The following is a 15,518-nucleotide window of genomic DNA, read 5'->3' on the forward strand; positions in this document are numbered from 1 at the left end:
CGCCCACCGGCCAGTGAGGGCGGGCGGGGCGGCCATGTTGGGTGAGGGCAAGGAGGGCGCGGGGCTCCTTGGGGAGGTGGGGCGGCCATCTTTGATCAGGGCGGGGGGCGCCGGGCCGCGTGAGGCCCCGGCCGCCATGTTGGCTGAGGGCACGGGTGACCTGGGGACGCTGCGGCAATTTGGGCGCGTCCCGTGGGCAGCGGGAACGGAGAGCCCCGAGGGCAGAGTCCTGAAAACGGGGGACAGCGGGCGAGCGCCGTGGCAGGGCCGTGAGAGCCGAGGCGCCCTGGAGGGAGACCTCAGGGACGTGTCCCAAAATGTCCCCTTGGGGCATGGGGGCCGCAGCAGAGGGGACGGACAGACAGACGGCCGAGCCCCCGCCCGGGGTGTGAGGGCTCTGCAGTGCCGGGTCCCTGCAGGCCCTGTGAGCACAGCCAGAAATCCCTGCCGGGCTGCTCAGCACCTGAGCATCCATGTCCCATAAGTCAGTTCCGTCTGCGTCCCGAATCCTGCCGCAAGAATCCTCTTAATCATCCTCCCGAGGCAAATCTGCTCTTCCCTCACCTGCCAAGGACGTTTGTCACCGTGACACAGCGCTGGGGTCGATACCCGAGAGCTCTGCTCTAAAAGCTTTACAGGCACCGTGTGAAGGCTGCGATGATGAATTGCGGTCTGTGTGTGAGGAGCTGAGGCACAGAGGCGGGGGGCAGCGGTGCCATCCCCGTGTCGCCCCGATCCGTGCGGTGTCACCGCTGTGCCTGGAGCTGTCCTGCCCTCGCTGCCCGAGCCGTGCCATTCATAACCATTGAGGGAGTTCCTGCTCCGTCTTTCATCCAAGCATTCCAAAGCTCTTTACAAACACTCGGTAATTAAGGCTCATAAATTGTAAATAACATAAAAGGTACGTGGGGATGTTCCAGGCATGGAGCCGTCTCCTGGGCGGGATGGTGCCGCTGATCAACACCCTGTAGCAACTGCATTTTCTCTTTTGATATTATTTTTGTTAACTGGTGCTCTTTGATACAGTTTTGTACACATGCCCAGAGGCTGGCTGGAGCATAATGAACTATTCTATATGGTTTGTGCATAATGAATGGAATTATTTAATTGGCACATAACCTCAGAGACTGCTAATAGACTAAAACATTCAGAAGATGAGCAAATTGGAAAGAATGGGATGACTCAGGGAACACTAAATTAACATCTTCTGCCAAAAATTTTGCACCCAGTCCTCTTGGGTTTCAGGGTATACATGGGGGTTGAACAAGGATGCAATGATTTACATAAGAGTTTGACGTTAATTACCTTCCCTGGACTGAAATTTTCTCTCATTTTTGGGAATTCAGAAGGGCTGGAGCTCCAATGCAGGGTTGCTCAATCAGCCTTGGATCTGGATCTGAACTGGAAGTGTGAGTGACAGCAGGTGCTGGAGTCTTTAACAGAACATGACAGTTTAATTATCTGAGCAATCAGTTAAATATGACTTCAGGACATGGGTTGGCCAATGCCAGAGAAGCTGAGGGACTCCTCCCCTAAATTAGAATATTCAAATTAAAACAAAAAAAAAGCTGTCTCACTGCTTGATTTTTTCCTCTCTACAGCTAGAAAAATAAATAAACTTTAATATTTGAAAATATCTGAATGGAATGATCGTGTTTGGACAAATATAATAAAGCAGAATTTTTTGCTGCCTTTGATAATTGATCACAGGACACTGCTCTGCTCAATTACAGCACAAAATCACAAATGTAACACAAGTTAGAGGCCATTCCCATTTCTCTCATCTTTGGGACAGTCCATTTATTCCCATATATAGAATTCTCACTACTTTGGGTATACAAATACCAAAAAATTATATGAGCAAGGATTTTAACAGCTGAGATCTTACTCCAGAATAAATAATAATGTCTTAAACACATCAAGAGCCAAAGATGTCTTTGCACAGAAACTCACAGTGCCTTCAATTAGAGACTTGTACTTTTCTCCTATTTTTTTTTTTAATGGGAAAACAAGTGTCTGCATGCACACACAAAATTCCTGGCAAATGTGGCTGTGGCTGACCTCAGTCCATGAACCCTCACGGGAACGGGAGTGTTGGTACCTGTGCTGAGCATTTCAAAGAAGGGAATTCTCCCACGTCCCAGCCTGGCAAAAATTATCTGCTTTTATTGAAACATTGCAATCCCTCCCTGTCTCCTTCCACTGAGCACATTCCCAGGGAGGGAGGTTTGTTCCTGCTGGGCACAAGCAAGGGGTGAAGAGTCTCTGCCTGACTCTCAGTGGGTGAGTTAAAACTTGAGGTTTGAAGTGTAAATTTGGGGTAAAAAAAAAAATAAAAAAAGTTTAAAAAGGGTAAAAAAAAAAAAGGTTCACTCCCAGCAGGAAGAGCTGTGTTGGTGACCTGCTGCTGCTGTGCTGGACAGCAGAGCTCTGGGAAGCAGCGCTGAGCAGGAGAAAGCAGAAAATCCCCGACTCCAGGTCCTGAGCCCTTCCCAGCCCTGCCGCGGGCTGCTCCTGCAGGAACGGAGCCTTTTCTGCCGGGCTTCGGAGCCACTCCCGAATTATTCTGAATTACAGAACAGTGACAGCAAACGGGCTCGCTGGCACCTCCACTCTGCCCAGATGGCATCGCCAGCGCTGAGGAACTCACCTCACATGACCTTTCTCCAATCCACAGTGTTTTCCCCCAAGTTCTTGGCCATTCTGTGGAATCACAAATACTTGAAAAATAATAATCTAATTTAACACCATCTTCTGTTTCCCCGTTCTTCTTTTTTCCTCACCTTTTGCTTTTCTAGATGCCTCAAGGAGCATAAGAAGCAATGAACGCATGACAGCAGTCGGGTGTTTCTTCAGACCAGAGATATAGGGAAAAAAACAAAGCTGAGTGTGATTTTGTCCCTTCAGAACTTCCCTGAGGACGAGCAGCATCCGCGGCAATTCTAAAAACGGGACACAGACCCAGCCCAAAACTCTGCATCCATCCAGAACCGCAGCGCGCTGCCGGAGGCTTTGCCCGTGAGTTCAGCTGCAGGAGCGGATGATTTCCCATCGCTGCACAGCACTCCGGGCACACCAGGAGAGGGTGCCAAGCCCCCGGCTTCTGTGCCGGGATCCGCACGGGCTTCCCAGGACTGGGAGCCCTCTCCAAGAGCTGCGCTTAAAACACCAACCAATGCACCCTGGATCTAAAGGAAAACCTTTTTTTTTTTTTTTTTTTTTTTGTCCAAAAGCTGCCCAAATGTCATTAACTATTTCAGCTCTATCGGCAGTAAATACCCGAAACCCGCCTGAGGACATTAGCGCAGGGTAAAGATAAATTTTGCTATATTTAAAAAAGGATCTGATTCTTTACGCAGCTGATGGACAGTGGGACCCCTCGGGGGAAGAGCTGAGCTCCTAGAGATCGAGAAAATCCGTAAAATTTGCGAGGCACAAACATAAGACATAAATCCGTGCTGCACAGGCACCGTGAGGTTTAGCAGGAATAAAACCTGATCCGTGAAGTTTTTAGAATGACTGTTATAAAAATCCATCTGCACTGGGAGGCGCAGCTTTTACACCTCAAGTAAACGCAGGCTCCCGGGCAGCCGCTCTGCCTACAACACCTTGGAGAAACCTGCGAGCTTAGAGGGAAACACTGCCCGAGCCCGAGCCCTCCCTGGCACGGCGGGTTTAAATCCCCCGCGCTGAGAATTCCCCGCGCCCCGCACGCGTGTCCCCGTCCGGGAGAGCGGCGGGAGCGGAGCCGCAGCATCGGCGCTGCGGGCACGGAGGGAGGGTTAAAAAAGCCGCCCATAATTAACCGCAGGAATAACCCGACTCTTTCGGGGCCGCCGAGCAGCCTGCAGCGGGCGGAGACACGGCGTGAAACCCCCCCAAAAACCGTGCGCGCAGGTGACCCCGCTGCTCCCGCCCCGGATTCCCCCCGCCCGCCGCGGGTGTCGCAACCGCGCCCGTGCTCAGCCGCGCCCCGCGGGGGGGGGGGCGGCGCAGGGAGCGCGCAGAGAACGCGCAGGGAGCGCGCAGGGAGCGCGCAGGGGCGCGGGCAGCGCTGCCGGCCCCGCGCCCGGCCCCGCCGGCCGCCCCGCGCCGCCGATGCTGTCGGTGCCGGTGCCGGTGGCGGGCGCGGGGGCGGCGCGGGGCGCGGGCTCCCTGCCCCGCCGGCGCACCATGTGCAGCGGCGTCGGCTGCTTCTGGGCGCTGCTCTCCGCCGGCCTCCTGGCCGCCTGCGCCGCCGCCTTCCTCTCGCCGGCCTGGCTGCTGCCGCCCGGCCGCGCCGCCGCCGGTTTCGGCTTGCTGTGGCGCTGCTCCGGGCCGCCCCGCGGCTGCCACGGCTCCGCCGGCCCCGGCGGCTTCGGAGACATCCCCTCCGGTTCCTGGCAGGTGAGCGCCTCCCCGCCGCGGCACCCCCCACCGCCTCTCGCGTGCTGCTGAGTATCCCCTGTCAGCTCCCCGACATCCCGCCTGCCCTTCCCTGCACTCCCCGGCATCTCCCGGTACCTCCCCGACATCACCCGTGTCTGCTTCTGGCTCTCCGGCATCCCTCATCACCTCCCCGGCATCACCCCCCCGCATCCCCCGTGCTGCCCTGGAGCATCCTGTGCATTTCCCCGTGCTCTCTCCGGCATCCCTTTCATCCTCTGCATCCCACCCGTCCTGCCTCTGAGCATCTCCTCGGCACCCCTTGGGTATCCCGTGCTCCCTGTGGGGTCACATCCCTCTTTGGGATGCTTGGCTGTTCTCGGGGTGCTGCACGGGACCCCTGTGACAGCGTGGTGGTCAGTGCAGCCCCGGCGTGGCCGCGGTGCGGGTCCCGGCAGTGGCCACTGCAGTGCCGCGGGGCTGGCCCGGCCACCCTGCCGTGCCCGGGACCCCAAATCCCCCCGCCCTGCCCGGGCAGGCTCCTGCTGGCTGTGCGGGAGGGGCTCAGGGGAGGTTTCTGGAGAGGTTTCTATGCTGAGCATCACTCGGCGGCTGAGTTTGCTGCGCAGGAGGGAGCAGGGAGGTGGCTGGAACTGCTGCTCCTGGGACACGTGGATCCAGAAATCGAGCCTGGATGTGAGGGACCGTGGCTGTTCCCATGCCCGGCTACCCGGGGTGATGTCCTTGCCAGGTTTTGGGGAAGAAGGAGACCCAGACGCCCCCGCCCGCCCCATGGGGTCCGGGGTTGCTGTGGTGTCCCGGGGTGACAAAGAGCCGCCCGTCACGCTGGGTGTGTGCAGGGACCGCACAAAGCCCGGCCCCGCCATCCCTCTTGCCCCTGCCCCTTTCTCCCTCCTCTCCCTTCATTCTCAGCTTCTTACCCCGAGGCTGTGAGTGTGAAATCCCTGCCCCTGCTCGGAACACACGAGCTTGGACTCGCTCCAGAGTGGCAGGATCCCCAAACCAGGATCCCGGCAGGTCGTGGCTGTGCCGGCCACAAAGGGTGTCAGCAGCTGGATTTCTCAGCCTGCCATGGAGCTGCGCTGTTATCTCTGCCAGGACACCAGGTCTTCGTGTGATTGCTTAAATCCCATCACGGTCCTTAAAATTGGCATTACAGACAAATATTGTGAATTGCAAAGAAAAGAACCAGCTGTATAAACTCCTTCCTATTTATATAAAAAGGTGCAAAAATGCTCTTGTTTCCATGGGCTGGCCTTTGTTCAGATGTTTTTGCAAATGTGATGCAGATAAACACTTCCAAGTAATAACAAACTTTAAAGATAAGAACGAAGCTCAGCAGTGACTCATTTGAACAAGCTTCAGCCTCTGAAAACACTAAGATCCAGAATATAATGTAGCACAAAGTCTCTGAGTTCCTGAGCTTGGGCTGAGGAAGACATGAATAATCACAGCATTGAGGGGACTTTGCAGGGCATTTTGGTGACATATCCGTGTCACCTTTATTAATACCACCCATATCATTAATGAACAACAACCAGTGCAGACTCTTTCAGAGGGGAGTGCTCCCTTACTGGCTTTCTGCCATGATGAGGGGGAGAATACCTGTTGTGATGGTTATTTGATGGGCTGGAATATAATAAAATAGTCCTGACAGCTTTGCTGAGGCAGGCGACAGCTTTGGCTTTCTTGCATGAGCAGCCTCGGAGCCCGCACGCCTCGGTGCTCAGCACGGGGGGAGCCGAGTGCTGGGAACCCTGTCCACGACTTCAAGCAGGAGATTTCTCTTCGCTTTGGAGAGATGGGGAAATCGTGGCTCTTTTTTCTCTGCTTTCAGAGCCGTGACGTTCATTTCCAATCTTTCCGGCGATCTGATGGGCAGCTCTCTCTTTAAATGAAAGCCGAACGTGGACAGGAATCTGGGAGCTCCTGAGCAGAGCCTGCAGCGTTTGCTGAAGTGGAGTTTGCTGGCAGGAGGGTGGGAGCTGGGGCTGCCGCGGGCAAAGGGACCTAGAGCTGGTGTGGGGCTCAGGAGCTCTTCTAGAGTGGACCTGGTGGCACATTGGGGGCTGCTGAGCACAGCTGGGGCTGCTGAGCACTCCTTGAGAGGATGCTGAGCACACCTGGGGACGGTGCCCACCCGCAGCCGGGATGTCCATCCCTGGGAACATTGTTCTTTTTGTTTCCAGCAGCGTTCGGGCTCGCTGCTGTTGCAGTGTTTCCCTGCTCCAATGTGCCGATTTGTTGAAGGGGTGGGGGAGCGTTCAGTCCTGCAAATGATCGTTAATGCCAGTTGTGTGTGCACTTGGGGGATTATGTTAATCATGCTACAAATGATGCTTTGAATCATGTCTGGAGGTTAATTAACATGCCTTTCTTCTCTTAAGAGGGCCTTCATGTCTGCTTAGAGTTGCTGGCTTTTTTCTGCTTCCTTTCATAATTACTTTGCAGCTCTCTAATATCATGGGTACCTTTAATTTAACCCTGTCAGTGCTGCTGGGGAGCTTTGCACTGAGCTCAGCATCATGATGTTTATTTGATGGGGTGGAATATAATAAAATATCCCTGATGGCCACGGATGTTGTGGACAGGCTGAGACCTTGCAGGAGCCGATGGAAACTGGAGAGGATTTGGCTGGAGCCAGAGAGGAGAGAGGATGGTGATGGTGATGTTGCCCAGCCAATTTGTGAGTGAGGCCCTTAGGATCTGTTGTGGGATCACTCGGAGCTGTGAGGGCTGGAGAGGGACATCCCAAGGTGTGCAGGTACCCTGGGGAGAGGGGACGGCTGTTGGGAGGCCAAATAGAAAAAACAGGAAAAACTTTTGAGTTCTGAGTGGTTTCGTTGCATCTCACGACTTTTCTTTTTCCTGGTACCAGATCACTGAGTATGTGCAAAGTAGTGCTTCATCCTCAGCTAATTTATTTTCTTTTTCAGTGGGAGCATTTGGCTCATGGGTTCCTGTCTCAGTGCTGCACTTCAGAAGCTACTGCTGCCACATTTCAGATTTCTATTTTTATTTTTCCAGATAGTCTCCAATTATTTTCAGGCTTTGCCAAGCATGTAATCTAAAATAACAAAGAAGCTGATCGGCCCATGATATTCAGGTTAAAACCACATGGACCATTTGCCTATGGAGCTAGTGATGCCATGCTGGAGCAGAACCCAAAATAACCTGCTCAGGACAGGGGGGAGACTTTACCCAACCCCAGCAGTTCATTGAGTGGGTGTTTCCTGAGTTTTAAAGCAGGACTTGAAAAGATTCAGCAAAGCTTAGTGAAAACGTACAATAAACCCTCTTACCCTTTCGTTAAATCTCCATTGCTGATTTCTCACTGCATCAGTTCAGTGCTGGCTCCCTGATGTCATCTGGGGTTTGTCCACTGGGGCCAGGTTTGCAGAGTAGTTACACAGCAGCCTCCATCCCAGTGAAAAAGCACGTGGGGTGCTCACGGAGATGGGAAGGAATCTGTCACTCAGTGGAAAATCTGTCACTCCTCTTCTAGCACAGGCTCTGGAATTAGGGAGAGATGCAGTGTGACCCGAGCAGGGACTCGTGGGTGTGCTGGCTCTCAGGCAGAGTCTGCTCTGCCTCCAGAGTCGTGTATCAGGCCAGCACATTAACTTGGGATTATCAGGAAATCAACTTTTAGCTCCTCATCCTAAGAACTTCCCAAGAGACCAGACTCTGTCTGCCAGTCCATTTGATTTTTAATTGCACTTACACAACCTTGGCGAGAGTTGTAAGCTCCAAGTGTAAGGAATTCTTGACATCACCACTTTCGTGCACATTAGCCCAGAGCAGACTTTATCTGCTTTCATCAGCCACCCAGAATTTTCTGACCTAAATTAACAGGGCTGAAAATACTTGGTGTTGGGGAAACCTGTAATTCCTGGGCTGGGGCCTCACATTTCAGTGCCCAAGTCACAAATCCCCACCGGGACTCACTGACCTGCTCTCAGCTAAGCTGGGCTCAAAGCGCTGCTGAGACAGGACCAGCTTAAGGGTGGGCTGTGGGAGGTCAAGTTGATTGAAAATGCAGCCAGGCTGCTGCCAGGATTAGTTCTGTCCGCTGCTCTCAGAGGGAGACACAGGAGCTGCTTTGCTTAAACAAAGAGGTGGTGCCAGCCCCGGGGCTGGGCTGGGCAGCAGCAGCCGAGCTGTGGCCACTCCTGACAGCGATGCTCAGTCAGGTCACACTGGGTCACCTGCCCACACACCTGCTCCTCAAAGAGGAGAACCCTGAAATCCTCAAATCCTGAACCCTGCACCTTGGCAAGGGCATCCTCTGGGCACACCAGAGGCGTTCTGGGGTGGGAGCTGCATTTCCCCTTTGCAGGGCCCAGAGCAGATCCTGGCACAGACCGGCAGGGACATTTTGACAGTGGGACATTCCCTCCATCCTCCTGAGGCTGCAAATCCCACTCTGTCGCGGCTCCTCCTCTGGCTCTGTGAGGAAAAGCCAGATGGGCGAGCTGTGTGACCCGCGGGGCATTCCCTGGCCCTGCCAGCGCCAGGAAAGGGCTTATCCCAGGGAAGGATAATGACAGAGTGAGGGCTGATCGGGTACCCAGCACAGTGCACTGCTTGCTGCCTAATTAAAATTTCATTAAGTTGGTTCGAATCCCTTGATGGAGGTCACAGGCACACCATTGATGTGCTAATGTCTTACTTTTCCCCTTTTTTTCTGTCTTTCACTACTATCCATCATCCTCTTAGATAAAGCAGTGCCATTAGGAACTGCTTTCCAGCATCCCCAGATGCAATGGCACCGAAAGAGAGACAGCCATAATTCATCAGACATATTATCTGTCTCTTATTTTCTCTCTAATTAAAAAAATGCCTTCCTCCCCCCACTTGAATCAGTTTGGGCATTAACCCCTCTGGTTTTCTGTTGAACATGTTGGTGAGCTGGGAATTGGAAAAGTTGTCTGGAAGGCCAGGACTGGCTGAGCTTTGGTTTTAGCGGAATTTTGTGCAAAATCAGCTAAATCTGGGCTGGGGGAAGATACTCCCTGTGCATGTTGTGGTGTGGGCAGATCCCCATCCACCAAATCTTGCATTTGAAGGGGAAGAAATGAAGGCTGGAGCCTCTTCTGCATCCCTGTGGCTCAGCCCAAACCAAAGGACTGGGACATCAGCCACGTCCCTGGTGGCAGCACAGCTGGAGCTCCTGCTTTGGGGACCGGGTCACAGCGGGCACTTCCAGCGCTCCTGGGCAGGGATGGCATTTGCTGGGAGCAGGATGCAGAGGGAAGATCAAACAGGCAGGAGATGTCTCAGATGGCGCCCAAAGGAAGGGAATTGCCGGCGAGGAGAAGCCGAGGATGTGTGGGATCCTCTTCCTGGCCGTCGCTTTAATGCCGCCCAGATGGCGAATGTTTGTTTCCGTGCCTGGTGTGGGGGAAATACGAGCGAGCTGCGAGGCTCCATCCGCCCACCCCGGCACCCAGCGCCTCCCAGGTGGAGATTCCCGGCTTTTGCCGAGACCCCGGCGCCTCTGCCCCGGGAGGAGGAGGAGGAGGAGGAGGAGAAGGAGGAAGAGGAGGAAGAGGCTCCTGCCTGCACCTGCATCGCCCTCCCAGGTGCTGCCAACCCTCCTGCAAACCCCAAAGCTCAGCCCCCCCATCCAGCACTGATTTGCTTTTTAACAAGGTTAAAATCTCGGTTTCTACCTCTGCAGGTGCAGGACTACTCAGTTTAACCCCAAAACATATTCCCATAAGGAATGTTCGATCACACAGAGCTCTGGTAGGGAGGGGTTGCATTTAAAAATGAAAATGGTTGAATTAATTTTACCACTTCTTCTCTTACAATTGACTTTACAGCTTTTCTCCAGATTATTTAGGGTTTCTTAGACATTTTCTCTCAACAGATACCCCCAAAAAGCCAGACACACTGCGACCTTCACTTCCTTTTTCTCACTATCCTGGGCTTTATTTCCCATTTATTTAGGGCATTTATTTTCTGCCCCCATTTCCAAAGATGCTGAAGCATCTGAGCAGAGCTGGGACACCCCAGCAGTCTGTAGCCTTGCCCTCAGCCTGCTGCTCTGGGTACCACAGGCTCCATCCAGGATGGCAGCTGTTGGGGGTGGTCAAGTGCCAACTAATAAATTGCATTAATAAACTAATGTGCATCATGACCCAGTTCATAGTCATGGCAGGAGCTTTGCCAGGCTGGTTTATCTGTGCTGAAACAAACACCAGGTCCTGTTTCTCAGCACTAGAAACTGGACTGGACAGTTTATTTTCTCTTTCCCTTTCTTGCTTTCATGCTGGCTTTCAAAGATGAGTTAACTTTTTTAAAGTTTTCATTAGGGATATTAAGGAATTCTTCCCAGGGCGGCCATTATGTGACATTTTAATTTTGATTTTTCTGGTGAATGAAACAACATCTTCAGCAGATTTATTGCTAAGTGAATGGCCCAGCCATGGCATGTGTCAGGCCTGTAAAACACTAAAATAACGGGCAGGGGATTGCTGTTAATCGGAATTTATTACGCTACATAAAGGCATATTTACAGTCCCACCAGGGGACGATTAATTTGTTTGGGGATAAACAATTAATCTCCCTGGGAGTGGGAGCAGAAAATCTGACACGGTTTTATGTCTTTTCCCAGCGTGGCAGAGGCAGGATTGCTCACAGCCTCCCTTGGGGCATCTCCCTGGCACTGCCAGGGGTCAGCAATGCCCAGGGCTGGGCAGCCCTGCAGGGTTTGCACTGGGAGCTGGGCTCTCTGCTGGGATAAATGGGTTTTTTCCTGCCCTGCCTGAGCTGGGCTCTCACAGGCAGCCTCCTGTATTCCCTGCTATTCCTCCCCACCCTGTCTATTTTTGGGTTTCAGCCTTTGCATCTGTTTCCTGCATCCTCTCCTTTCTGCTCAAGATGCAACAGGCACAAACAGGGAGGAGAGAGGGAGGTGCTGCACAGTGGGAAGGGGAGAATTTCAGCTGCTATTCTTTGGTACCTTTGCTCCACGGACTTCTTCAAACTTAAGCCTTGCTATTTCTCTTTGAAAGCAGCTCCAGTGCAGGGCAGGAACACTTGGGATAATTCCCAGCTGAGGCCCTGGAAAGGTTATGACAAAACAAGATTTGTGGTTTCCAAGAGCATATGCAGTGTTTTGGCAGGTAATGTCAGCACACACCCAGCAGAACGTGGGAGCCAGGCAGAGAGCAGTGGTGTGCCCTTTGCTGCTGTCACCTATTTTTGGGGCAGATGTGCCCCTGCCACCCCTTCTGTCCCCAAGAGCTGCCTGGCAGCTGTTCAGTGGCTCAGCATTCCTGGCCCACATGGCAGAGCCCAAACCTCACATTTATTCCCTTTGCCAAGGCCTGGCTGGATTTGGGGGGCTTTTGGCCACCCCTGTGCACATCAGGATGCTGCCAGCCCTGAGACCCCTCAGTCTTGTTGCCAAACCCTGCTGGCAGCTCCCAAACCAGACCAGCTCTTCTGTTTAACACCTGCACCCATCCTGTTCGTGCCCTTTTCCTGTCACTTTGCCCTGAAAAAGATCTTCACACTTCTCCATTGGGATTAACAGTCTGAACAGCTCATCACTTGTTTCCAGCAGGAACTGTGAGTTTTTAGGGAATTTGAGCTACCACAATTAAGGAGAACCTAGATCATTAAAAATAATATGCTTCACACAAGAGAGGAACCAGCCTGCTTCACAAGACCCCTTTCTGCTGAAAAATTCATTGCTCTAAATAATTAATGGTCCTTGCAAAGGAGGATGGTTTTGCCGGGCGGAAGGTGAAATGCAGACGCCAGGCAGAATAATCCTTTTTTTTTTTTGTTCTGAATCCAGATTTCCTGGCCATGCTGCTGCCCTGGGAGCAGGGCTGTGGCAGCTTTCCCCATGGGGCCCCAGGCTGGGAGAGTGTCTGTGCAATGGGGTCATCCTCCCATCCCATCCCATCCCATCCCATCCCATCCCATCCCATCCCATCCCATCCCATCCCATCCCATCCCATCCCATCCCATCCCATCCCATCCCCCGTGAGTCTCTCCTGGTGTAGGGACAGGACAGGGGTCCCTGCTGGGGGTGTCCCAGCCTTGTATCTTAAGCCCAGAATCAGCACTTGTCTGTTCAGGTCTCAGGCTCTGGAGAGGAGCAGATATCCCTGCTGGAGCAGCCTCTCCATCTCTCTGGGCAGCTGTTTGCACTGCTGTTCCTTTTGCATTGCATGTCAGGAATTCATTTATGGCTGGGACAGCATTTGCATTGCTCAGTGCATAAATAGGATATAAATAAGATGCAGATTTCTAATCACTGCACAGCCCCAGGAGAAGCACTCACACCAGGGTGTCAGGTGGTGCCCTGGCCTGTCCCTCTCCAGCACCTGTGTGTCCCTTCTTGGAGCAGTGGCAGCTGCTGGGCAGGACCCTGCTGGCAGTGGCTGTGTCACCCAGCAGCAGCCAGTCCAGCTGCTAAACCCCAGCTCAGCAGTCAGGATCAGAGGGGGATGTAGGGCAGTGCCAGACCTGTGGCACAGCATCACTAATGGAGGGGGGTTTTTAGCTGTTTGGATCCCCCATTGGCATCAGAGGGTAAATCCAATTCCTCTTCCCCTGCTCAGCCTGCCTGTGGTACCTGCAGAATAATTGGCATGTAGCAGGCTATTGGTAACCTCTTTAGTGAGGGGAGGTAAATGGAAACCTGTATTGGGGGTTGTTTCTGTAATAACCATGGCTGCCCAAAAGCTCGGATAGAGGGGGAGAAATAAAAAACTGTGCATTGTTAACCAGAATGTCTCACGAGGACAAGAGGGTTGGACAAGGGTGGAAGTGGGGCCTGACCTCCTCAGAGCAGCTCCCACACAGGTTAGAAAAGCCAGGCTTTTCAGGACGATGGGAGTGAGACCTGCCCGGGAGCTGTGCTGCTTTAGGGAGGGAGCTGAGGGGGGTGTGTGACTGCAGGGTGACTCACCAGAGCCAGCAGCATTCCCTGGAATTTGCTGGGAAGTGACAGGAATTGGCGAGGCTGCCGAAGTGCTGGCACTGAGGTGTCCTCAGGCTGTTTGAGCTCTGTCAAGAGCTGGGTTCTGGAGGAGGAATGTCCCCTCACTGCCCCTGGCCATGCTGTGCCCCTGGCTGGGCTGGGACATGTCTCTGCTGGCACAGGGACATCCCTGTGCCATCCCACTGGCAGAAGTGGTCACCTGTAATGGGGACAGAAACAGAAACAGTGCAGTGATTGAACACCTGTACTCAATGGAGAGCTGGTTTGCCATGAATTAAAAAAAACCTTTTCCCAGTTTTTTAGGCTGCTGGGGGTGAGAGCAGCCTGCCATGTCAGCAGAGCTGCAATGAGAGCAGCAGTGGGATCCCCAAAATACCTGCTCATTGCCAGGCCTGCTGGGGCTGCCATGAGATCCATTTCAGCACTCGGCAGAGGCTCTGCCACATCACAGACATCTCATGGCACTTAGAACGTGGCCCTTCATGCATGTCATGCACTTGCAGTTGTCACTGCAGCCCCAGTGACCCCCGGGAGCAGGGGATGGCTGAACCTGTGAATTAAAGCAACAAAAGGTGGAAAGGCAAAGGTGGGAGAAGCCGCCCATGACAGGGCTCTACTCCCCACTTGCAGAGGGGGATTTCTGGGGGGTGTGGCGGTGGGGTGACCTCTCTGACAGCCCCCACTGTGTCCTTTCAGACGAGTGCTGTGCTGTGTGCAGGCGGCTGTGCCCTGCTGGCCCTCAGCTCCCTGCTGGCCATCGTGGCTGTCCTGCTGCCCGGCGGAGCCTGCGAGCGCCGAGTCTGCACCCTGGCTGGCTACATGCAGACAGCAGCAGGCAAGTGATGGGGCTTTGCTCTTTGTGGGGGGAAAGATGGGGTGTCTTTTTGTAGCATCTTGGAGCTCGGCAGCATGAGGAGCTTGCAAGCTGTAACCAAGTCATTCATCATAAAAGCTACTGAACGTCACCTCCAACCAGATCCACAGGTCAGTGGCAGAGCCTGGGGCTGCAGGTGCCACTCGCTGCCCCCAGCTCAGGAGGTTGTGTAGGACAGGGGGCTGTGGCTTTCTGCTGGCAGGGTGCTGCTGCTCCTCCTGGGGTCCAGTAGATGCTCCCTGTCAAGTGTCCAGTTCCATCTTGGTGATTAAGCCTCTGGAGGAAGATTTCCCTCTCTGAGCTTTAAGCCTGACACAGGGGCTTGCCCAGCCTGTCCTGTATCTGCCCCAGACAACCCTCCTGATGTTGCATCCATCTAAAATTCCACTGCAATCGCCTGTGCTTCTGCCCCGGGGGAGTGCAGAAAGCTGGGGACGGACAAACCCCACTGGAGAATTGTCACCCCTGCAGGGAGCCACGTCCCTGAGTGCTGGGCCAAACCTCCCCACCTGGACGTGAGCCAGGACAGGAGATTAATGCCTGTTCGTGTCTGTGCCCCAGAATAAACTCCTTTCCTTGGAGAAATGCTCAGGGCCAGCCAGGCTTTGTTCTCTGCCTGAAGCATTCAAGCTGCTTTGAGGGAAATCCTGTTACACATTCCCCTCTCCAGGGCTCATCCCATGGGATCCCACTTGGGACAGATGGAGGAGGACAGATTTTAGCCATGGCTGCTCCAGCTCAGCCAGGCTGTGGGTCCACAGAGACAGCTGATTGTGCCTGTCCCATTCTCCCAGTTTGGAGATTCCCATCTCTGCTGGCCAGTGTGTCCCTGGGTGTGGGACAGAGGCTGGAGCCCCATGGCAGCAGAGCTCAGCTCCAGGGATGTGTCCCTATGAGCTGACTCGAGGTGACCCTGCAGGTGATACTTGGGGTAGGAAAGGGTAACCCCACATTACCTTGGCTTAGGGGGTGGCACATCCTTGTGTCTGGAGCAGATACAAAGCAAAGGATTAGGAAGAGTCCCTGGAAAGGAAACTGACTGTGGCAGATAAATACAAATGAGGCGCTGCGAGGGGTTCTGGTAATATTGAACAGGCTGTAAATAAACTGTAGGCTCTAAGCGTTATTGACAAATGAAAATTTACTGGGGACGTTTGAGCAAGCTAATGGGTTGCTTTAAACCATGGCATTGCCTGCTAAGCATTTTGTCTTGTGCTTTTTAATTTTGTGCACTGTGGATTAATTCCCATTCAGAGCCAGGCAGCCCTGAGTCAACAGAATTAAATGGTT

The 15,518-nt window shown here is 53.5% G+C and overlaps 1 protein-coding gene and 1 long non-coding RNA gene across 2 annotated transcripts in view; one reads left to right on the forward strand and one right to left on the reverse strand.

Annotated features, from left to right (window-relative positions):
- Positions 1–1,713: 1,713 nt before the first annotated feature.
- On the reverse strand, positions 1,714–9,776 carry LOC148221488 (uncharacterized). Its single transcript, XR_015807917.1, has 3 exons — positions 7,689–9,776; positions 5,307–5,526; positions 1,714–2,850 (listed from the first exon to the last, which is right to left on the reverse strand). It is a non-coding gene; the product is annotated as an uncharacterized LOC148221488 (long non-coding RNA).
- LHFPL7 (LHFPL tetraspan subfamily member 7) overlaps positions 4,099–15,518 on the forward strand; it is a 58,085-nt gene continuing 46,665 nt past the window's right edge. The window contains exons 1-2 of the mRNA XM_014876603.2: positions 4,099–4,386; positions 14,051–14,189. Of these exons, the coding sequence (XP_014732089.1) occupies positions 4,099–4,386; positions 14,051–14,189 (427 nt within the window). The remainder of the gene's footprint in view (positions 4,387–14,050; positions 14,190–15,518) is intronic.

Source organism: Sturnus vulgaris, chromosome 21 (genome assembly GCF_052056855.1).
Source record: "Sturnus vulgaris isolate bStuVul1 chromosome 21, bStuVul1.hap1, whole genome shotgun sequence".
NCBI classification, from domain to species: domain Eukaryota; kingdom Metazoa; phylum Chordata; class Aves; order Passeriformes; family Sturnidae; genus Sturnus; species Sturnus vulgaris.